Below are 25163 nucleotides of genomic sequence, written 5' to 3' on the forward strand. Positions count from 1 at the left end.
GCCCCATCTGTAAAATGCAGGAGGTTGGTGCTCCACCTAGATCCCTTTTATTGATCCAGCACACGCACATGCCTGTTACTGTGCGTGCTGATTGCTCACAGCTGCACCCTTCTCAGACAATCACCCATGGATAACGGGAAGTACCTCACCCAGAGATACTTTGGGGGTTGAGCCCATCTTGCAGGTTACCCTCTTCCCATTGTCCTATAGCCAATGACCAACAGATATGGAGGTACAAAAGCCCAGGCCCCTTGCCTATGGGGGGGATGATGCTGCAGTGCCATCTACTCTCCAGACTTCCCACGACATCCCCCTGAGGCTAGATTTCAGCTGAGCCCAGACTTCAGCTGAGCCCACATTTTGACTTAACTTCTTCTCCTGCTCCATCCTACTTTCCTCCCTTACACTTTTAAAGGTTTCCCATGACAGTGGTCCCTCAAGAAGTCACTTGCAGCAAGTCCCCATTTCAAGCTCTCCTTCTAGAAAATCTAAAGATATGATAGTACCTACCTCTTGGGCCACAGTGAGCATCCAACGATAGAATGCACATGAAGTACTCAGCCAATGCCTGGCACATAGTAGGTGCTCAATATACGAACATCATTGTCCTCCTTCTCATTATCCTCATCATAACTAAAGACAGGCCTGGGATCATAGGGAGCTTCTAATGTGCACAAGAGCTGGGGACAGTCTTGGTATGGGGAAATAATTGCATTTAGACTGCTTAATACAGTTGAGGCAGAGTTATCAACTTCCTTTATTTCCTAAACCAATATAACAAAGCATTTCTCTAATTATAAAACACAGGTTCATTGAAAAAACAAAACTCAAGAAATGCAGAGAACTATGAAACTGAATGAATACATTAATTAATGAATAAAATTCCCCACCACTTGTTTATAATCACTGAGGACATTTTGGTTCATATTCTTCCAAACATTATTCACGTAAATTCACATAACATACCTATATATGGACACACACACATACACACATATCTACATCCACAAACATGTATATACACATATCTACACCCACAAACATGTATATATTAGGTTGGTGCAAAAGTCATTGTAGTTTGGCCATTACTTTAATTGATATAAGTAATACTATATAGAGATAAATATAGATATGTACGACTCAATACGTAAAGTAACACTACGTGTGTAACAAAATATATAACCAATCCTGTAACCTGTTTTTTTCACTTAATTTTTATAAATAGATAGTGGACATCTTCCATGTTAGTAAACCTAGGTCTACAACATCCTTCTTAGCCACAGATTTTTACATTGTATAGAAATAGTAAAATTTAATCAATCCCCTATCGCTGGACATTTACCATATTGCTGATCTTCTTATTATCTTGAACAATGCTTGTTCATGCACATTCTTGACCATATATCTTTGTGAAATGTATTCAATTATTTTCTTAAAACAAATTCCTAGAAATGGAACAGCACAGATATCTGCCTGGTTTGTAGGGCTTTCGACGCATGTTTCCCTGCAGGACGCCTGTACTATCAGCACTCCCTCCAGGAGTACACCAGAGTGTCTGTTTCCTCACACCCTCTCCAACACTGAGTATCATTATATTTTCATTTTTGCCAATCTGATAGGTGAAAGATAATACCCCATTGTTGCTTGAGTGTGCATTTTCTTTGATTTCTGGGGAGGCAGAGCATCTTTCTTAAGTTTGTGGACCGTTTGGATTTCACCTGCTGAGAAATGCCCTTGTCCAGTCATTCGCAAAGCCTGTTGGGTATCTTCTCTGTTCCCCCTTCCCTGCCCTGAGCCACAGACTCAGCAGCTTCCTGGTGTGTTATTTCACAAGCGCTCAAAGCTCTGCCTCATACAGGATTGGCCTCCCAGGAAGGCAGAATTTTCTCCGTCTGCTCCAGCCTGCCTGAGATGAGATTAGTGGGGATCCAGTTCCTTGACCTCCAGGAGCCCCCTTGCCAAGTCCCCTCTCCCAGCCCCATCCACATTTACACCACAAAGACTTTGCAAACCAGATCTGCTTAACGAAAATATCAGTTTTTGCCAAAATTCCAAACCCACCCAGCAAATACATTCCAGGGGTGATTATTAGCATGACTCGAAGAATCTTTTCAGAAGAACTTGTCAGAATATTTCTTTAAAATCCAGTACTCTTGAGAAGTTTAACATGAGATTGTACATATACCAAGATCCAGCACAGTGGAAAATATCCCAGCCATTGACCCAGAAATCCCAATGGTAAGAATTTACCCTCTGGGTGGGTGTGCTTGCCCATGTACAGAAAGATACATGTGGGATATTCATTGAAACCTTCCTCATAACAGTAAAATATATGGCAACCACTTACATATCCATCAGTTAGGACCCCTAAAATAAGTTACCAATGACCTCTGCTATGAAACATTGTGCAAATGTGGTGAGTCTGAATGTGCACGTGTGTAAACATGTCCTTGATGTGCCATAAAGTGACAAAGCAAGGTGCAGCCTGGCACATTTAGTGTGATCCCATCTGTACTTTCTAAAGGATAGATCGGAATCATTCTAGATGTTTATAGAAGCAGAGACAATTCCTGGAGAGATGCATAAGAAATTACATCAGTTTTTTCTGGGAGGAGGATGTGGGGTTGAAGTATTTGGAGATTTGGGGGTTGCACTTTACACCCATCTGAATTGTTTAATAACCGTGAATAATAATTTAAATGGCTTTATCATTATATAATGAAAATGCTTATTTAAAAGTTTAAAAGTGAGCCTATGATCAATAACAGAATTGTGGTAATAATAATGTGATTATTAAATAGCCTATTGAGTACCAATTATGTGCCAGGCACTGCGTATTCTCTCATTCAATATTAAAACGAGCCCTATTTTGATACTTATTTTATACACGAGGAACCTGAGTCTTAGGTTAAGAGGCTTGGTAAGGCTGCATCTGATTACAAAACGCTGGCTCTTTCCACAGGGCATGGTTCTGGTGCCTGAAGGGAGACCTGTGAGGGTTTTGTCGGGTCCTGTGGGGGTCCTTCAGTGAGTCCCTCGTGGTGGGCTGGAGGCTTCCCACCTGGTGGCAGCTCTGTTCTCTTTGCCTGCCCCCTGTGGCGTTTCTCCCCCTCATCTGTCTCCTTAGAGCTGCACCATCCAAAGCAGTCCACTTAATTAATTACGATTAAATAAGACTAAAATTTCAGCTCCTCAGTTGCACTGGCCACATCCCAAGTGCTAAACAGTCGCATGTGGCTAGTGGCTACCATGTTATCAGAAAGACAGCAAACATATCCATCCTTGCAGAACATTCTATCGAATTCCCTGTCCCAGCTTTGGAGCCAGGCTGACCTGGGCTCAAACCTGCTCCATCACTGGAGGAGCTGAGCAAAAGTCACTCAACTTTTTTGAGCCTCACTATTCTAATCTGTAAAATGGGATGACGATATAGCTGCCACACTGGGCTGTTGCAGGGGTTAGTTAAGATCATGCCCACTGCATGGGTAGCCCAAAGCCTGTCACGTGAGCAGCTGTCACTTAAAAGACAGAGAGGACAGTAGGACTCTGCAGTCAGATATTTTATGACCTCGGGCAGGTCTGCTCTGAGGCCTCACCTCCTTGTCTGTAAAATGGGGTAAACACTACCTACCCTGAAAGGTTGCTGTGAGGATTCGAGAGCATCTATATAGTAGATGCTCAGAAAAGAGTTAAGCCCCTTTTCCCCTTTCCAAAAAAGGGTTTCCCCTGTCAGGCAAAGCACTATCAAAAGACCCAGAAGAAGGAATCCAGAAGGCCAAATATCAAAAGAAGGCCCAATCTCCAAAATGAAATAATCATGGGATATTGTCCTATCACCCATTAAATTGCAGGGGTGGGGGGTAAATTGAAATTTTTACCAAAGAATAACATGCATATTTAATACTGCACCTGGGCGTGGCATGGTGGCTCATGTCTGTAATCCCAGAACTTTGGGAGGCTGAGGCGGGAGGATCACTGGAGGTCAGGAGTTTGAGGCCAGCCTGACCAACATGGTGAAACCCCATTTCTACTAAAAATACAAAAAGTTAGCTGGGTGCAGGAGAATCACTTGACTCCAGGAGGCAAATGTTGCAGTGGGCCGAGATCACACCACAGCATTCCAGCCTAGGTGACAGAGCGGGATCCCGTCTCAAAAAAAAAAAAAAAAAAAAAAATAGTGCACTTGTTTTAAGTATACCACTTAACACATTTTTATAAACTGAAAATGCCTGTGTAACCACCACTCAGATCAAGAAACAGAACATCAACAGCACCCTGGAAGCCCCTCCTGCCCCTTCCCATCCACTATTGCCCTCCACAGGGGCAACCACTATCCCGACTTCTAACACTAGAGATTAGTTTTCAGGAGACAAACCTAGATTCATAACATAAAGCCTTGCTGAAGGTGTGGACAATCCCATAATCTCAGGCACGGATGGCAAGTATGGAAAATGGTACAGCCATTTTGGAAGATAATTTGGCAGCATCTACTAAAACTTAAGATACATGTACTTCCTGGTCTAGCATTTCCACTTCCCAGTGTCTGCCCTAGATAAACGTTCACCCATGTGGACTGAAAGGCAGCAAGCATAAGAGTGTTTGGAGTAGAATTATTTGTAATAGTGAAAAATTGAGGCTGGGTGCAGTGGCTCATGCCTATAATCCCAGCACTTTGGGAGGTTGAGGTCAGGAGTTTCAGACCAGCCTGGCCAACATGGTGAAACCCCCTCTCTACTAAAAATAACAAAAATTAGCCAGGCGTGGTGGTGTGTGCCTGTAATCCCAGCTACTCGGGAGGCTGAGGCAGGAGAATCGCTTGAACCTGGGAGGCGGAGGTCACACTGAGCCGAGATCCCAGCATTGCACTCCAGCCTGGGCGACAAGAGCAAAACTCCGTCTCAAAAAAAAGAAAAAGAAAAGAAAAATTGGAAGCAACCTAAATGTCCAACTAAAGCTTAATGGTTTAAAAAAAACAACTATGGGGCATCACACTGCAGTTTACACTGTAGTAGATCAGAAGAGTGAGGTGTATCTACATGTACCAACGTAGAAATATCTCCAAGACATATCACAGAGTTTAAAAAGGAAGCTGCAGAAAAACGACCAAACCCACACATGCAGCATCAAAAAGAGTGATGACTCAGGGAAAGGGGTGAGATTGGGGCATGGCTGGGACAGTAAGGAGAAATGTTACTTTTTAAAATCTGTATGCAACTGAGTTGTTCCGAATGTTTACAGTAGCAGTGGATTTATGTATTACTTGTGTGAACTATTTTGCAAGCGTTTAAGGGGAATGAAACAACCCACACACAAAGTCCAGGTAAGGAAAAAAAGACTGCTGCTGCTGCCTGCTGGGGGGTGGGTGGCTCCCACCCAGGGCCTCAGCTTGAGTTCCAGGAAGACAGTTTTCTGGGTCTCTGAGACCTAAGGGGCTGCATGAGTGGAGGCGTGAGAAGGCCCTGGAGACCAGAATTGTAGAGGCCTCCTTTGATGGAAAACAGTGCCCTCATTACTGCACCTCGGCTGAGAACTCAACACCCATGTGATGTAAGTGGACCCCTGCAAAGGAACAAGTCCCAGGGCTGGGCGCCCGCTCCAAACAGAGCCCAGCACTTTAAAGGAAGGATTGCTGGGTCTGATTCTTTCCATCCCTGGGGATGGAAAAGAGAGGTGGCAGGCGTCACCTCACAACAGGGTGGCTTTGTGAGAGTGAAGCACTGAGGTGGAGGCTCGGGGTGAGCGTTGCGACATCCAGTGGCTGTGGGCTCCAGAGAGTGGAGGTTGTAGAGGAGGGCAGCAGCCAGGGCTCTGCATTACAAATATTCCACCTTTAAGAATAAGCCAGGTAGGGAGGCTGGCCCAGGTGACTCCAGGGAGAAGGGTTCCTTAACCTCACTGAGCCTCAGTTTCCTCCTCTGTAAAATGGGTGCAGGCTCTTGCCATCTCACACACACATGAAAGCTCCTGAGTCAGACTGCCTCAAGTCTAATTACAAAGCTACCACTTGCCAGCTGTGTATCTTTTTTACTTTTTTATTTCCATCCAGCTGTGTATCTCAACCTGCGGAAGGCCTCAGCTTCCTTCCTCATCTGTAGAACAAGAGCTTCACTCTTCCCTAATCTCAGAGGACTTTCATTAGGTTTAAATGAGACCATATCGGTAAAGTCATGTCACAGTGCCTAGCACTGGAATGTGCTCGATAGCTGTTTGCTACAATTATTAAGTTAATAATTTATTAATTTTTATTTACAAAGCACCTATGTGCCAAGAACTGTGCTAGGCATTGCAGACACATCCCTGAATAAGTTACAATTCCTATTCTCATAGTGTTTACAGTCTAATGGAGGTGTAAATAAAGACGCCTAGACACATACCTCCAACTGATTCACTCCAGATTTTAAGGACAAATACCCTGAGGTCCAAATTCAGAATTCAGGCTCATCCGTGTTTATCAGCGATGCAATTTTGCTAACACCTCCCTCCTCCCTGCCAATCCAAAGCATTGTGTATGGGAGTGACTTCAATGTGTCCCCAAAAATCTATGTTGTAAAGATGTCAAAAGTACACTACAAAGTGACACAATCATTGTTGGCAGTATCCACTATAGCTAAACATTCACCTACCTATGATCCCCCAAGTCCACTGCTGGATATCTGCCCAACAGAAATGAGCACTCATTTTGACCCAAAAATTCAAGGAAAGGTGTTCATAGCAGCTTTATGAGTGATAGCCAAAAACTGGAAACCATCCAAATGTTCGTTCTCAGGAGAATATATCAGCAAACTGTGACATAGCCACCAAATGGAATACTTAAGTCAGAAATCAAGAGGAATGAACTACTGACACAGACAGCTACACTGATGAATCTCAAACACACGGCTGAGTAAAAAAGCCAGGCCAAAATGAGCACATTTTATTATTCCATTGATGTGGAGTTCTAGAGCAAGAGAAACGAATCTGTAGTGACAGCGGCCAGAATGGCTCTTACCCTGGGAGAAAGTAGGTATTGACTGGGATGCAGTCAGTCTTGATATATATTTTGTGATATATATCAAGATATAAAGCAAGCCAATCTTGTTTTATATCTTGATCTTGGAGGTGGTTATGTGCGTGAACACATATATAAAACCTCACTGAGCTGCACAATGGACTTTATGCTACACTTTAATTTTTTTTTTTTTTTTTTTTTTGAGACGGAGTCTGGCTCTGTCACCCAGGCTGGAGTGCAGCGGCATGATCTGGGCTCACTGCAACCTCCACCTCCCAGGTTCAAGCAATTCTCTTGCCTCAGCCTCTCTAGTAGCTGGGATTACAGGCACCCACCACCAGGTCCGGCTAATTTTTTGTATTTTTAGTAGAAACGGGGTTTATTCCTGTTGACCAGGCTGGTCTCGAACTCCTGAGCTCACACCATCTGCCCGCCTCAGCCTCCCAAAGTGCTGGGATTACAGGCGTGAGCCACTGCACCCAGCGTACACCTCAGTTTTTAAATGTTTAAAAACAAATAAAGCAAGGTCCCTTAAATGCTCCTTGGTGCATGGGGAAGACTATGACAGATGTGGATTGGGCCCATGGTTGGTCTCCTTGACACTTTCACATTGAGGCCTCAGCCTCTAGGAGAAGCAATGGGACAAACTGGGGAAGAGGAGGATTTGGGGATAGGATCATTGAGGCCGCCGGTGACCAATGCCAAGAGGTTTTTCTCAACAATCAGGACATGAAAAAGAGGCAGGTGGGGACCACAGGAAGGACAGGAAAAAAGCAGATGTCTTTGCCTCAGGGAAGATTGAGTTGTGCCCAGTTGTATTGGGGCATATTGTACATTACACAATAGTATTTCCTCTGGAATTTATGTCTGCTAACTTTCACTAACCAAAATTATAATTAAGCCAGCATCTCCCGATTTGGAAACGGTGAGAACAAATGACAGTTGGCCATATTTTTCAGCATCGTCCTTGGAAAAGGCTATCAGTTATCAGTAATGCATCAGCAATGATCTAGGTGGAGATTCTCTCGCTCACCAAATGCCAACCTTTGAAGGGAGGGAGGCCTCTGCCTTGGCCACTGAGGTTCCACTGGATACAGGTTGGCCTTATTTTCCAACAAGTCTTGCATGGAAGGGGGTTGGCAGGTGTGCAAGCGACATCTCTTGTGTGTGTGTGTGTGTGTGTCTGTGTGTGTGTGTGTGTGTGTGAGCAACATGGCTGTTTATTTCACTTGGGTGCAGGCAGGCTGAGTCCAAAAAGAGAGTCAGCAAAGGGTGGTGGGATTATCATTAGTTCTTATAGGTTTGGGATAGGTGGTGGAGTTAGGAGCAATTTTTTACAGTCAGGGGGTGGATCTTAAAAAGTACATTCTCAAGGGCGGGGAGACTATTACAACGTACCTTCTTAAGGGCGGGGGAATATACATTATCGCAAGGGTGGGGAGGGTGTATTGTCATAAGATGAATTGATGAGTTAAGGTGGGGCAGGAACAAATCAAATGGCGGAATGTCATCAGTTAAGGCAGGACCTGGCTAATTTCACTTCTTCTGTGGATGTTCAGGTGCTTCAGGCCATCTGGATGTAAACGTGCAGGTCACAGGGGATATGATGGGTTAGCTTGGGATCAGAGGCCTGACATTCCTGTCTTCTTATGTTAATAAGAAAAACAAAACAAAATGGTCGTGAAATGTTGGGGTGGCGAAAATTTTTGAGGGTGGTATGGAGAGATAATGGGCAATGTTTCCCAGGGCTGCTTCGAGCGGGATTAGGGGCAGCGTGGGAACCTAGAGTGGGAGAGATTAAACTGAAGAAAGATTTTGGGGTAAGGGGTGATATTGTGGGGTTGTTAGAAAGAGCATTTGTCATATAGAATGATTGGTGATGGCCTGGATGCAGTTTTGTATGAATTGAGAAACTAAACGGAAGACACAAGGTCCAAATAAAAGAAGGAGGAAAACAGGTATTAAAGGACTAAGAATTGGAAGGACCCAGGATATCCAATTAGAGAGTGTCCAAGGTGGTTCAGTGTAATTATCTGTTTGGTTGGCAAGTTTTGGGGCTCTATCCTTGAGTTTTTTTGTGTTGTCATACACCAGACCAGATTGATTTAGGTAAAAACACTCTTCATTTAAAAATATACAGAGTCCTCTTTTTTCATCAGTAAGTTGAGGCCTATTCCTGTCTTCTTATATTAATAATAAGAGAATTACAAAACAGTAGTGAAGTGTTGGTGTCATGAGGGGAACAGGAAGCTGTTCGGTCCTATTTGCAAATTGATTTCGGGGGTAAGGAAAACTAGTGTACATGTGCCTGTCTAATTAATAGGTAGACACATGTAGGTGGAGGAGACACAGAGGAAGAAGAGAACTTGAGTAAGGCAAAACTGGAAATGTAAAGTGAAAAGATGAGAGGGAGCACCAAAAGAGATGTCTTGCACCCAGACTCCTACGGATCCAGCGAGGGCAGCAGCTGTTAGAGGTTGTAGTGGGGATTGATGGGGCAACTGGGTAGAGGGGGAGGTTCGATTTTCATGGTGTATGAGAAAGCGCACAGAGCCTACAAGCAATCTTTCACTGCTATTCTTGAGGTTGGGTATAAGTAAACAAGAAGGGGGGCTGGGAGGAGAGTCCAAAGAACAAGGGGAAGGTAGCCAAGAATGGAGTGAAATGCAGGGCAAATGTCTTCCTAAGCAATAGTAACTGCTAATGTTTTTATGTTTGTCAGTATTGATACAGGGCTTATCTGTAATGCGGAGCTGAAAAGCCCCTAATGGTTTTGGTAATGTCCATAGTTGGGCTTTGGAAATGAGGAGGGAAAGAGCATAGAGAAGGTGAAAGGTTACCTAAGGGAATTCTGGTGGGTCTTCGCCGAGAGATGCACAAAGGAGAGGAAACAGGGATAGTAGTTTGTGTTGTGACGGGTCCAAATATGGTGGGGGAGGGGGTGGAATTGACATAAGGAGAAAGGGCCGTAAGTAGATGCGAATAAGTGTGGCAGCTTGTTGGTGCGAAATGTCTGGGCAGTTCTCAACAAATCCATCCAGAAAGTAAAGAAGTTCCTCAGGTGGGTAAAGATGAGGGCTATTAAAGGAGGTTCGGAGATGCAGGGAGAGGGAGAGGTAGTCCAGTCAACTTGTAGAGCGCGGACGGCTGTGTAAGAGCAGGAAGAAATGGAAATGCTAAGCCAGCAATTGTTCGCTAAGGAAGGATTAGAAATGGTGAGGAGGGAGTGAGTGAGATTGTTAGTATATCTTAGAGGTAATTAGGGAGGGGTAGAGAGCGACTGGAGAACAGGGGCAAGGACAAGAGTCAGTAGAAAAGTAAAAAAAAAAAGGACTTCGTCAGGATAGAAGAATTGGAGTGTACCTTGCCACTGAAGATCTTCTATCCACTTCAAGAGAGACTTAAGGGTGGTGGTTTGAGGTAAAACTAGGAGATATCAGTTATGATGGTATGGAGGAAAAGTGTAAACCGGCAGTGTAAACAAGGGCAGGGCATTTACAAGTAGTTGAGAATGGTGAATAGGAGTATGACTAGACAGAAGATAGTAGGGATGACAAGTTTTTGGGGTGCAGTCCAAGTAGTCGGGGTGACTGTGTAAAGCCCTGTTGCAAAAAGTAGGGTAAGGACGAATAGACCTAATAGAATGAAGGGATGTATTAGGCTCATGAGGGTTATTACTGCTCTTCAGAAATGCGAGTGAGTTTAAGGGAAGTAGGGGAGAGCACTTGCAACTTCCAGGAGGAAGAAGAGAGATCAGGCTGGCTGTCCAATGGACACAGCTTTATTCTGGAATGGTGAACCCAATGGGGAGGGTCCTGCAGGCAGAAGGCAGTTGGGGTACTATAGATGACTAAGTCGGGTCTGGTCCACCGAGGTTGTAGAGTTTGAGGGGTCAGATTCTTAAGAACTGATTGTCCAGCTAGGGTGTCTTTATATGGCTGGGAATCTGGAGTAGGCAAGAGAAGATTAGCAGTCTGATGAATTTCCTGTCTAGCCTGCTGGAGGACTGGAAGATAGTTGCCTAGAAGGCTGGTGTCTGGGATGAGGTTGGGGCCGAGCAAGAAAGTACGTCCATATAAAAGTCCAAATGGACTTTACCCTGTAACTTCTCAAGGACAGGCTCTAATTCTGAGAAGGGCAAGAGGTAAAAGTACTGTCCAGTCCTTTTTAAGTTGGAGGCTGAGCTTGGTGAGGTGTGTCTTTAAAATACCGTTAGTCCGTTCTACCTTTCCTGAAGATTGAGGATGGTAAGGGGTATGAAGTTTCCACTGAATACCAAGAGTCTGAGAAACTGCTTGGGTGATTTAACTAATAAAGGCCGGTCTGTTATTGGACTGTATAGAGGTGGGAAGGCCAAACCGTGGAATTATGTCTGACAGAAGGGAAGAAATGACTGCAGTGGCCTTCTCAGACCCTGTGGGAAAGGCCTCTACCCATCCAGCGAAAGTGTCTACCTAGACCAAGAGGTATTTTAGTTTCCTGGCATGTGAGTAAAGTCAATTTGCCAGTCCTAGGCAGGGTCAAATCCCTGAGGCAAGGAACATTTCTTTGAACTCCAGGTCTGGGAGCTGCTCCTTCTGAAATTCTGGCTTTGTGATGCTAATGTTGCCCTTGGGACCCAGCCCAACTTCCCAGGTCTGTGTGGAGAGAGCTGAGCAGCAGCTTAGATCCCTTCTGGATTCTCTAGACTAGGTCCTTTTTCTATGTCTTGAAATTTTCTTCCACAGATAAGGTTACTTGTTCCCTTAATCCTTTCATTAAAAAACACAAAAGATACTTCAAACCACAAACACTCTCCCTCTTCTATCCCCTCCTTGGTGGTGGAGTTCAAAATTGGAAACCCCAGGGGAAACACCAGGACCCCAGGCAATTCTGTTCACCCTGATCATCCCTGAGCAGGCCACAGCTGAGGCCTCCCCTGGTTCTGGCCCCGACTCACTCTCTGGGGAATTACCCACTTTCCCATACAGCGCAGAGGCCTTTATGTGGCTGCATTCCCTCATTCACTGATTCATTCATTCCCTCAATAAGTCTTTATTGAGTGTCCACTCTAAGCACAGCTCCAGGCTGGGCCCTGGGGAGACAGCTGTGAATAGGACCCAATCTCTCTTCAAGGTGAGTACAGTATGGTGAAGGAAGCAGGGCGGAAAGAGTCATAATTCGGTGGGAAGTATTGACATAGGGGAAGTCTGGGTGCTACGGGAACACGTGGTTGAGGGGGACCTCCCTGAGGAAGTAGCATTTCTGCCAACACCTAAAGGATGAGAAGGAGTGAGCCAGGCAGAATGGGGGAGCTTCCCAGGTGAAGGAAACAGTTCCTGCAGAAGCTGGCAGCTGAGAGAAGCCATGGCTTTCAGAGAACCCAGAGAGTTCTCAGTGGTTGGAGTATGGGGCATGGAGGAAGTTGGCCCCTGTCTCCTCACTGACCTTCTCTCATGTGACTGCCCCTGTGTTCCCTCCACTTCAGCCACCCTGACCTCCTTGCTGCTCCTGAATATGCCGGGCACAGCCCAGCTCGGAACCTTTGCACTAACCGCTGACCCTGCTCCAGGACGTCTGCTTGGCTAACTCCCAGCTTCTTTCAAGTCTGTGTCCATGTCTCATCTTCCCATTGAGACCCGTCTGAACCGAGCATCTATTTATCACCACAGGTGGTCCCCACTTGCCACCAGCCACCCCCTTTCCCTCCTCTACACTCCCTTTTTCCTGGCGTCTCTGGTCTCCTTCCACACTGTCTACCTTACTTATTCATCATGCTTATTGTCTATCTCCCACTCTAGAATGCGAACGTGAATGCTGCAAGAACAGAGGCCTTTGTTGTGTTCACTGAGGTATCCAAGCCCTTGCACAGTGGAAGGAACAAACAGATGGAATTTGAGAGGCTGGCAGGGAGAAGCCAGGCTGCAGAGGCCTTGTAGGCCTGGGGAAGACATGTGGGTTTGAGTCCCCAGTGCAAAGGGAAAACACGACACAGAAGGGTTCCAAGGAGGGCAGAATCAGGGTCTGAGTTACTCTTTAAAAGCTCACTCTGGAGTCTTTGTGGAGAACGACTTGAAGGAGAGTGATATGATTTGGCTCTGTGTCCTCACCCAAATCTCATCTCAAATTGCAATCCCCACATGTCGAGGGAGGGACCTAGTGGCAAGTGATTAGATCATGGGGGCAGATTCCCCCATGCTGTTCTCGTGACAGTGAGTGAGTTCTCACAAGAGCTGATGGCTTTAAAGTGTGGCACTTCCTTGCATGCACTCTCTCTCTGTCTCTCCTGCTGCCACGTAAAATGTGCCTTGCTTCCCTTTCACTTTTCACCATAATTATAAGTTTCCTGGAGCCTCTCCAACCATTTGGAACTGTGAGCCAATTAAACATCTTTGTTTATAAATTACCCAGTCTCAGGTAGTATCTTTATAGCAGTGTGAAAACTGACTAATACAGAGAACAAGTTACTGTTGGTATCCAGGCATTCAGTGGTACCCAGGCTAGGGTGGTGGCATGGAGGCCTGGGAGAAGTGGATGGACTCCAGAAATTCATTAGAAGATGGACTCATCAGGCCTGGGAGATCAGACGACTGTGGGGTTGCAGGAAGACAGGGCAAGGAAGACTCCCAGCCTCTTGGTCTGAGCAACAGGGTCAGAGTAGAGCCATGTGCTGAGATCTGGGAGACAGGGGAGGCACATGTTGGAGGCTTGGGGTGTCAAGAGTTCTGTTTGGGCCATGGTGAGTTTCAGATGCCTATTAGACTTTCAAGTGGAGATGTCAGGTAGCTGATTGGACAAGGTCAAAGCTCAGAAGCACGGTCCAGATTGAAAATATATAATACATCAGGGGAATGTTGGCTTAGAGTTCTCTTCAAAGCTCTGAGAGTGTACAGAGAGAAGAGAAGATGTCCAAGAACTGGCCCTAAGGACCAAGCCCTGAAGCCTTCTGACTTGGCCCTTGAAGAATGAGGACTTTGCCGGGAAGGTGGGAAGAAGGCAGTCCAGGCCAAAGGAACAGCATGGGCGTGAGCTCAACCTAAAAGAACATGGGCCTCAGGACTCTAAGAAACTGTGCGAGTCATCCAAAACAAAGAAAGTCTGAGAAACTGCCACAGCCAAGGCAGCCAGAGAGGACATGATGACTGAATGTGACGTAGTATTCTGGAGGGATCCTGGAACAGAAAAGGGACATTAGGTAAAAACTCAGGAAATCTGAATAAAGTATGCACTTTAGTTAGTAATAATGCATCAATATGGTCTATTAATTGTAACAAATGCACCATACAACTCACATGTACAGCTGCATACATGTAAGGTGTTAATAACAGGGAAATTGGGTGTGGAGTATAAGAGAACTCTCTGTACTATCTTCCTAACTTTTCCCTAAATCTAAAACTGTTTTTAAAAATAATAAAGTTTATTTTTTAAAAAACAGCATGAGTCTCATAAATACCCATGTGGGCACACAAACACACACACACATCCATTCCAAAGACCATGGTAATTTCTTTCTCTGGAGAGGACTTTGACACTGACCAGTCCCTTCAGTGGCCAAAAGACTCAGATACATTGTGAATATATCACCCCTCCCTCTGCCAAAGAACCAAGGGTCCTCACCTCCACCTACTTTCTTTCTGTTTACAGAAAACATACTCTCCTCAGGCCAGATTTCATAGTGAAAATGAGAAGCAGAGACGAAATGGCTCAGGTAAGTCAGACCCGCCTAGAATTCCTAGGTGCGGCCAGAGTCCATCCCTTCAGCATACTCCACAAAAGTACATCCCATGGCCACAATTTCCCTGAGTCCCACTTTGCTCCACAGCTGGTTTGGTTTCTCCCTTGCAGCATAAGTTCTGGCACCATCTGGGTTCAAGTTCTGGCACCATCTGGGTTCAAATTCTGGCTCCACTACCAACTCATTGTGCAATCTCGAGCAAGTCACTTGAGTCTTATTTCCTCAACTGTAAAAGGGGCATAACCATACTTGAGGCTGGGCATGGTGACTCATGCCTGTAATCCCAGCACTTTGAGAGGCTGAGGCAGGTGGATCACTGGAGGTCAGGAGTTCGAGACCAACATGGCAAAACCCCGTCTCTACTAAAAATACAAAATTAGCCAGTTGTGGTTGCGTGCACCCGTAATCCCAGCTATTCGGGAGGCTGAGGCAGGAGAATTGCTTGAACCGAGGAGGTGGAGGTTGCAGTGAGCCACAAAAAAAAAGAAAGAAAGAACCATAGCTTGATCAAAGAGCTATTGAGTGGATTAAATGAGATGAACTGTAAATTGGATATAATTTCATCCTCCGAAGAAAGGACATAATACAGTGAATGCCAAATATCTGGCATCGTGCCTAGCACTCCTGAAGGCTGGTTGTTGATGACAGACATGATCAGTCTGGCCAATCAATGAGGCCCCCAAAGATCAAATGTCACCTTGGGCCCCTGATTGGTGTCTGAGGTGTGGCAGATGGGCTTTCAGGACACTGGATGGTGTCTGGGGAGCAGAGAGGTACAGGACCCCTGAGTCAGAGCAGAAGCTGGATCTGGGCAGTGGCCATGGGCCCAGAAAAGAGAGTTTGGCCAACAGTTGGCCTTGAAGGTACCAAGGCTGGTAACAGGCGGCAAAGGGAGGTAGTACTGTGTGGCTGAGACCACAACAGTCAGCTCAAGATTCCCTGGCTCTTTCAGACACAGCCTTGAACAGAGGCCATCCAGTACCCTGGACAGCTCCAGGAATCTAGATTTCAGGGGCTTAAGTTTTGTGGGCTGAGAACTGGGTTGGGTCTTGGTTGTGCAAGCCACCTCACCTCCCTAAGTCTCAACGACCTCACCTGTTAACTGGAGGGACTACCCACCCTTCAGGGCTGTTGTGACGAGTGAATGAGATAACAGAGAGGCAGAAGAGCAGGTGGCCAAGGTCTGTAGTCGGACCACCTGCCTTCATGTATCCCAGCCCCACACTGTGTGACTTCAGAGAAGTTGCATCACCCCTCTGAGTCTCCATTTTTTCTCATTTGCAATGTTAATAGACCCTGCTTCATAGGATTATGAAGATTAAATGAAACAGAACATGAAGCACACAATTAACATGAGTTTTTGTTTTAGAAGAAACTTAGCACCAGACACAGAATAGATCCTCAAAATTGCCAGCTTCTTGTATCTCCTGAAGCCCCCTGGTGAGCCTGGCACCTCCCACTTTTAGACCTGATTGGCCCACTCATCTCTGATTGTTACAGACACTCCACAAAGCCAGAGAAAGCAATCTGGTGGAGTTCCATAGGCCTCTGCCCTCAACCTTCACACCCAGCAAAGACCCTGCCTCTCAGTGCCACCCACTCCACGATACTTGTGACATGTTTTAAAGTACCAGTGTATACCGTATAGTGTTTGTTCTGCACCAGCCTCTGTTCTGGGCTACACACACACACACACACACACACACACACTCTAAGCTGATTAACCTCGCAACCGTGTGAGGAAAGTACCCTGGTTATTCCCATTTTACAGATGAGAAAACTGAGTTTCTGCGGGGTTAGGTAACTAAATCGTGGGGTCACACAGCTATTAAATAGTGGTGGTGGGACCTGATCCCAGGTATGGCACTTCAGAACCCCATGCTGGTAGCATCAACAAGGCCAGCGGCCAAAGAAAGCAGAAGAGTAGGCGGGAGACTGAGGCTGGAAGTCAGGACACTGTGTTCTCGCCTTGGCCCTGGAACCTCGGGGCTAGGAGTCCTCACTGCAGACGTTCACCCGCGCCCTGCCTGCTACCTGGGCGCGGACACCTGCCCCGGCCCCTGCCCCCCTCCTTCCCCCGGCGGCGGCGTCTCCTCGCCCGCCCCTCCGGCCGCCCGCCGTAACCTGACCCTCGGCGGGGTTTGGGCCTTGGGGCCGCGTCACCGTCGCGGAGGCGCTTCGGCTCCGGACTACGCTCCTGCTGTGCGCTCCCGGGGCCAGCAGTGCTGGCTCTGCAGTAGCAGGCGCGGGGCATGGCGCAGAGGCTGGGCGAGTGGGCCCGGGGGCCCTCCGATGCCACCGGGCTCTACCGGGCTGTGCTGCTCCGGTCGGGTAAGTGGGAGCAACGCCACCCTCGCCGCGGGAAGTGCGCGAGGAGGGCTCGGTGGTGCACGGCGCTCAGTCCCTGGCCAGTCCGCCGCTGGGCGCCTCTGCTTCGTTGCTCTGCTTCTTTCCTAACCTTCCGTCATTCTTTTTGCTTTTTCGTTTGTTTGTGACAGGGTCTCATTCTTTCTCCCCCGCTGGAGTGCAGTGGCTCAATCATAGCTCACTGCAGCTTCCAACTCCTGGGCTCAAGCGATCCTCCCCATCCTCCCGCCTCAGCCTCCCGAGTAGCTGGGACCACAGGTGCGCACCACCACACCCGGCTAATTTTTAAAATTTTTTGTAGGTACGAGGTCTCCCTAGTGCTGTCCAGGCTGATCTCCAAAACTCCTGGGCTCAAACGATCCTCACGTCATTCTTTTTAATTACTTTTCTTTTTTTTTTTTCTTCCTCCTTTCCGCCTTTCTTTCCTTCCTTTGTTCCTTCCCTCTTCCTGCACTCATCCTTTTGGGGATCTATGACATACATTGCTTTCTTCCTATGTGTGAGAACACGCTCACACAGTTTCTTGACCACAGAAGTCCTGTGAGGTTCCACCTCCTGGCTGATCTCTTAAACAGAGACTCACACAAGTGCCTGAAGGCGGCTGTAGGCGCAGGAAGTTTGCGCCAGGAGAGAGGAAAATGGGCACGACCCGAGTAGCAGGCAATGGGGCATAAAGAAACTGGAGCCCGGCGGCGCGGTTGAAGGAGGTCTGCTGGCCAGTGAGGCATGACACAAGGTGGGGAGGGGAAGGGAAGGCAGAGCTAGGAGAGCAACCGCCTTTCTATATGTGTGCATGCAACTATTTGGAAGGAAACACTGGGTGGTTTTATTTCTTAAGGTTGGGGCTTGGATGATAGGTGCTTTTTCTCTTCCATCTTTTTGTTTGCTTGTTTGCAGTAAGCACATGTTTCTTTTCTACTCAGGAAATAGGCCTTTTTATTTAGAAAAATGAAGTTAACCATTTAATATATGACCAGTGTCCAAATAATTCGGAGAATACAGGGATGTAGGGGGGAAAAAAGAGAAAGCAAAGCCCCGGTAAGCATTTGGGGTATTTTCTTCCGGACTCTCCTTGGAGAGAGACGTTTGGAGGAGGTGAAACGCTATCTCGTGCTGGGGTCCTGCACTGTGGGGGTCCGTGATTACAAAGCATCAAGGGACTTGGGCTCACGGGCCAGCTACCCTCTGCCTTGGGCAAGGAGCTCGCCCCACCCATAGGCCTGCCTGCCGACCGCTGGAGCCAAAAGCGCGAGGCAAACCAGCTGCCGCGTCTGCAGCGGCGGTGCCTGTCCCCGCGCCCCGCGCGGCCCGCTCTGGAACTGCTCGCCCTTCCAGCTTAAGCCCCGCCTGGGGGAAATCCCGCCACCCAGTTACTGGAACCACAGTTCTCCAAGTCCCAAAGCAAGAACTGGCCCAAACTTCAGGACTGGCGGCGCCTTCCTAAAGGAGGGTCTCAAATCTGGCTGAGGCGGGACAGGCAGAGAAGGAGTAGCTTTATCATCAGACGAATCTGATTTCCAATCCCAGCTCCGGCGATTTCCCCACAAAGCACGCCACCCCGAGTGTCCCCACCCAGTTCTCGATCGTCTCTCAAAGCTGCGGAGGGGGTCTCCCTAATCTGAAGGCCTTGTGTTCTCCCTCACCTCTTAGCTATCAACCCACGCAGAATAGCAAACACGTAGGAGTGTTTCCAGGGGCTGCACGCCTGCGGGTAAAGAGCCAGGGAGGGAGCGGGGTCTCGGAAAAGGGACGGAGGCTGCACTGATGAGCACTTAATATCCCTGGCTCCTTCCCTCCACCACTCTACAAGTGTTACCCTTTGACGGTGTCCAGGTTCTTGGCGTCTTGAACAAAGAATTGGACAAAACGCACAAATAAAGCAAGGAAAGAATAAAGTAACAAAAGCAAAGATGTATTGAAAATGAAAGTACACTCCACAGGGCGGGAGGGGGGCCGAGCACGGGGCCTCAAGAGCCCCGTTACGGAATTTTCTGGGGTTTAAATACCCTCTAGAGGTTTCCATCGGTTACTTGGTGTATGTCCTATGTAGATGAAGAGGATGGAATGAAGTTATATAGTCATTTACTGGGTGCACGCCCTATGTAAATGGAGAGGATATTTCCTGTCATAGCCGAAGTGTTTCCATTTGATTTCGTTCTGTTCTGGGAAGTCAGCGTGAAGCGGCCATGTGTTCCCTGCCTCCAGACCCTATTCTCCTGCCTCACAGGGACACTGCCAATTGTTATCTCCATTTAAGAGATAAGAAGACCGAGGTTCAGAGAGCTTAAGCACCTTGCCCATGGTCCACTAAGGAACATTTTCTACCCCACAAAGAGGTGGAAAACACATTCAAACTGTGGTCCATCCATGCCAAAGTCTGCACACCTTCTGAGGATAGTCACAATAATGGCTGATGATTGTCAGTCGCTCAACTGTCACCCCATCTCTGCTGTACATCTGCCATCTCATCAACTCCCTTCATTCATTTATTCATCCAGCTAATATTTATTGGCCTCTGTTTTCCAAGGTGCAGGGATGTATTTATAAATAAAACAGATCTGCCCCTCCTCTCAGGGAGCAGAGTAATGGTAAACCCTATTGGAAACATGAGGAAACCGAGGCTCAGATGGTAACATGACTTGTCTAAGGTCATACAACTGATCGAGAGTGAAGCTGAGATTCGAACCAGGGCCGTGAGCCTCTGCACCCGCTCTCTGGCTGCTCCACACAGGGAGCAGCAGGAAGTGAGAATGGGAGTAAGGAGCCAATGTGGCCATGTGGTGAAGGGCTGGGCTCTCCTTTCCTTCAGAAGCCCCCAAGGAGGACATTACAGATTCAGACCCAAAATAGAGGCTCTTTCATTAACAGTAGCCTCAAGTCGTGCAGCAGATAATATAACCCTGGGTGACTCACGCCTTGAGGCCGGGAGTTCGAGACCAGCCTGGGCAAAATAGTGAGATCTCGTCTCTATAAAAATGTTTAAAAATTAGCCCAGCATGGTGGTGCATGCCTGTGGTCCTAGCTACTCAGGAGGCTGAGGTAGGAGGATCACTTGAGCCCAGAGAGTTGAACCGTGTTTGCTCCACTGCCCTCCAGCCTGAGCAACAGAGCAAGACCCTGTCTCAAAAAAAAAAAAAAGAAAAAGAAAAAGAAAAATGTTTATCCCAAGGTATTTCAAAATATATATATTTTTTTGACAGAGTTTCGCTCTTGTTGCCCAGGGTGGAGTGCAACGGCAGGATCTCAGCTCACTGCAACCTCTGCCTCCCGGGTTCCAGCAACTCTCCTGCCTCAGCCTCCCGAGTAGCTGGAATTACAGGCGCCTGCCACCATGCCCGGCTAATTTTGTATTTTTAGTAGAGACAGGGTTTCACCATGTTGGTCAGGCTGGTCTCGAACTCCTGACCTGAGGTGATCCACCCGCCTTGGCCTCCCAAAATGCTGGGATTACAGGCATGAGCCACCATGCCCGGCTAAAATAATTTCTTAATATTAGAGTAAGACATGCTCAACATAGATATTTCGAGAAATTGAGACTAAAGAGGAGGAGGCCTAACACGTAATCCCACTAACCACGGGCAGCCGCATGTAACATTTGGAAATGCCTCCTTCCAAACCTTGCTATATGTAGTGTGTGTGTGTTTTACACTGTTGAGATTGTTCTGACTCTAGTCTTTAATTCCACTTTTTTCAGTTGGATGAAAATCTTGAATGCTCGGCCGGGCACAGTGGCTCACGCCTGTAATCCCAACGCTCTGGGAGGCCAAGGCAGGTGGATCACTTGAGGTCAGGTGTTCGAGACCAGCCTGGCCAACATAGTGAAACCCCGTCTCTACCAAAAATACAAAAATTAGCTAGGCGTGATGGCAGGTGCTTGTAATGCCAGCTACTCGGGAGACTGAGGTGGGAGAATCACTTGAACCCGGGAGGCAGAGGTCACAGTGAGCCAAAATCGTGCCACTGCCCTCCAGCCTGGCAACAGAGCAAGACTCTGTCTCAAACAAACAAACAAACAAACAAACAAACTTGAATGCTCTTAAGTGAGTTATCAAAATAATAGTTGCCACTTACAGAGCCCTGACTCTGTGGCAGCCACAGTGTGAAGGGCTCTCCAGAACATATCTCCTTTGTTCCTCAAAAACACATCTGCCCCGTTTTAGGGAGGAGGAAACAGAGAGTTGAAGGTCACCTAGTTGTCCAGCAATGGAGTCAGGATTGGGGTCTGGGTTGGCACCAGAGTCCATGCTCTTAATCACAGGGCTAGAAGGGTCACCTCTGTGGAATAACTCCTGTTTGGCCATGCCTGGGAGGCAATACAGTCCAGTAGTTCAAGTCCACCTGAGGGGCGTTACCTGCATCCTACCTGGAGCTCGGGTCATGTTCCTGGAAGGGAGGAAAGCATCTCTCTGCACTATGGACAAAAAGGCACCTCCCCAGATGCCTGCGGGCATCAGCAACTATACTTCTCCTCTGCAGCCAGAGGGGCAGACGCAGCCTCCACTCCTGCCTCTGCCAGGTAGGGCTGCCAGATAAAATACAGGGCACTTAGTTCCATCTGAATTTCAGAGAAACAACAAATCATATTTTAGTGTAAGCATGTTCCAGCTATGTCATGGAATATACTAAAAAGTTATTTGGTGCTTATTAGAAATTCAAATTTAACTTCGATGTGTGGCATTTTTGTTTGGTACATCTAGCAACTATGCTGCCAGGAATCATGAAGTTTGCTTAGTTTGACAGCTGTGGTCTGCCCAGGTTCTCCTGCATGCATGCACGCACACATACACACACACACAGAGAAACACACACACACACACACACACACATGCTCCCTCTCACATCCTCTCACCATCCATAGATTCACTCACTGTGCTTCTTGTCTGATTACAAGGGAATTAAAATGTACTGGGGATGGGGGTACCCCAGGGTCCTTCTGCAGCTAAGAGACCAAATTAACCATGTCTAATTGCAGCTGGGTGGAGAGCCAGCTTTCAGAAACAAGACTCTAAGTTCTTCCCCACCCCCTCTCACTTTCCCGTTTTCACGCTTGAAATCCCTCGACTGGGTAAATTCTTCCCGGTTCAAACTTGTTGTAAAGGCGACTCTCATTCCTTTTATAATCTCTCCACGGATCCCATGACAGGTTCTTTCTGCCAGCACAGCTTCTTCTCCCCCCCAACCCCCGAGTCCTTTCTGCAGAGCATGTTTGAGAGGCGGGGGGCATGGTTTAATCCTAGGGCTGTTTTGTGGGTGGCTGCTCAGAAACTCCATTGAGGCCTTGAAAAGGGGCCTTGGAGATTTAGACTGAATACAGGGCTGAGGAGGAAGTTTTAAGTTGCCATGGAAACTTCTTGTTTGATGTTTGTGGGCCCAGATAAGCTGTTCTAGGCGCCCATGGGCTTGGAGAAAGGGGGCAAAAATGAAAGAAAAGCTGTTTGGGGAGGTTATTTTCTGCACACTGCAGCCCAGCCCACTATAGATGCAGGAAAATTCTCCACCTCCCTGTCAGGACTGCTTCCCCTGGTCTTCCCTGTCCCCCTTCCTTTGGGTTCCTCTGGTTCCCAAGAAAGCAGAGTTAAAAACGGATGGGAGGGAAGACAGGACGGGTGTGCCCAGCCCCTGGGCTTCCCCCTTTGATGCCCCAGCTCACCAGGGGGCTGAGCAAGTATGCAGATCCCCAGGCCCCTGGCTTCCCAGAGTCCTTCCTTTTGGAAGAATAGGAAGACCTCCAGGGAATGCCACACAGAAGGAGGCAGGAGACAGCGGCTGGGGCTTGAATTATGCAATTACCTGGAGTAAATGCCTCAAAGGCTTGTTTGTTCAGAGGGCCTCTGTTTTCCCATATTCAGATGGACATAACTGAGCCAGATGTGATTCCTAACTAACTACAGTTGTTTGGGAAAAGTTGCTCTTTCTCACATTTTTAATTCTTAGAGTCTTTTTCTGATAACAAAAGTAATATATGCTTGGGCCTTTTTTTTTTAATGGCGCAAACATTACAGAAATGTAGTGACAAAGGAGAAGGGCCTGTAATTTTACGCTGTAGACCAATGGTCCTCAAACTCTTTAATATAAATGAACCCCCAGAGAGGTATGCTAAAAATCCAGATTCCATGGTGGCTTCATGCCTGTGATCCTAGCACTTTGGGAGGCTGAAGCAGGAGGAACACCTGAGGCCAAGAGTTCAAGACCAGCCTGGGCAACATAGTGAGATCTCATTTCTAAAAAAAAATTAAAAATTAGCTGGGTGTGGTGGCATGTGTCTGTAGTCTCAGCTACTTGGGAGACTGAGGTGGGAGGCTCGCTTGATCCCAGGAGGTCAGGGCTGCAGTGAGCCATTATGGCACCACTGCACTCAGCTTGGGTAACAGAGTAACACTCTGTCTCAAAAAAAAAAAAAATCCAGATTCCTAGGTTCCTCCCTCAGAGGTTCTGAGGATCTAAGCAAGAGCATTTTTAGCACTCATTTCAAATGACATCTAGTAATAATATTTGAGATACACTGATCTAGAGTTGACCTCTGCTAACAGATTAGTGTATTTGCCTCCACACTGGTTCTTTATGTATATACCAACTTTTTTATCTTGAAAAAAAAAAGAGATCCTACTACATATGATTTTTCATTGAATATGTAGAAGACATCTTTTTCAGGTCAATACATAGACATGTTTATTGGCTGCATCTCATCTTGGGGTGTAGCATAGTCTCTTGCTGATGTAGTGTGGCCTGGGAAAGGGTGGTTGTTGGCCACTGAACTCACGTACAGTTGCACATGCACATGGACACACAGCAAGATGGTGCTGTAACAAGCTCAGCGCTGTCAAGGTTTTCGGTGTCTTCAGGTTAACAATAGTTATTGAGCCCCTCAGCACTGGGACGGGAAGATAGGTAGGTACCTGCCTTGGGGCTAGCAGTCTGATGGGTTTGTATACAAGTTGGACTGTGAGAAGAGTTTTTGTGGGAGAAGCACAGTGACTCCCAATTGCCCAGGGAAAATGACGCCCAACGTCTGAGGACTACTGCCCAGTTCTCCTTGGCTGTCAGGTGCGTGTTCCTCTGGAGTGTACCAGGTAATGGGCTTCTGTCTTCTCTGGGGATGAGCAGGAGCTGTCAGAAGTTCCCCCGCTCCAGGATCCTTCTTACTCTCCAACTGTTAGAAGGCACTGGGATTGGTTCATCTGAGCCACCAAAGACCCTAGGAAATATTCAAAATACTTCTTTGCAGAGCAGGACGATGTGTGCCAGGAACCAGGGTCAGCAAAGAGTGGTTTGACAAGAATCTAGCTGTCCTCTTCTACCAGGAGAGTTTGGGGAAGTAAAGGCAGAGCAGGGTGGGAGGCTGAGGGGGCTACCATTCAAAGTGCCTCAAGAAATGCAGAATTGGGGAAGAAGAGACAAAAAGGACCACATATTGTTTCCAGAAAATTGTTTTATACCCAAGAATTTAGGACCCTCTAAGTTTAAGTGGCTCGAGAATGGTCAGCGTGGCCAAGGCTCCCTGGACATGCCTGCCCTGTCCCTCCCACTCCACCCCTGTCTCTCACCTCCCTCACTCCCAAGATGGCACCCAGCCTGCCTTTACATCACACCAGGATCCACCCAGCCTGGGCCTTTCCACTGGCTCTTCCCACTCCACGAAGACTCTCCCATGTGTACAGACTTCACGCAACTGACTCCTTGTGATTCTGCTACCCTAAAACACCACCCCCTTTCACCTCACCCAGCCTTGCGTTCATCACAGCATTCCTCACTGCCTGACGTCATCCTGAGTGTCTCCTTCTTTACTGTGTGTCCCCCTTGAAGGTAGGTTCCCTGATGGCAGGGATATTACCTGTGTCATTCACATGGTACCCCCAGCACTTAGAACAGTGCCAGGAACACAGTAGGAACTAAATAAATGTTTGTTAAATGAACAAATAATGTAGGCCAAAGAAGACACAAGGTTGCCTTGTTAATGCCTCCATTCACCTGTGATGCATGTCCTAGGCCTCATCACCTTCTAGCCAACCAAGACTCCATGAAAAAGTAAAGTTGTGTTGGAGGCCTGGTCTAACTTGTAGACCCCAGCTTCCTCACTGGGGGACTAGGATGACA

The 25163-nt window shown here is 47.3% G+C and overlaps 1 protein-coding gene across 2 annotated transcripts in view; it reads left to right on the top strand.

Annotated features, from left to right (window-relative positions):
- FAM107A (family with sequence similarity 107 member A) overlaps positions 1-25163 on the top strand; it is a 64705-nt gene that overhangs the window by 24950 nt on the left and 14592 nt on the right. The window contains exon 2 of one of the 2 annotated variants that reach the window (XM_054480742.1): positions 14612-14675. In XM_054480742.1, coding sequence (XP_054336717.1) covers positions 14612-14675 — 64 coding nt within the window. Of the gene's footprint in view, positions 1-14611; positions 14676-16877; positions 17034-25163 lie in introns of those variants that run through there. The other variant, XM_054480743.1, reaches the window with a different exon arrangement.

Source organism: Pongo pygmaeus, chromosome 2 (assembly GCF_028885625.2).
Source record: "Pongo pygmaeus isolate AG05252 chromosome 2, NHGRI_mPonPyg2-v2.0_pri, whole genome shotgun sequence".
Taxonomy (NCBI): Eukaryota; Metazoa; Chordata; class Mammalia; order Primates; family Hominidae; genus Pongo; species Pongo pygmaeus.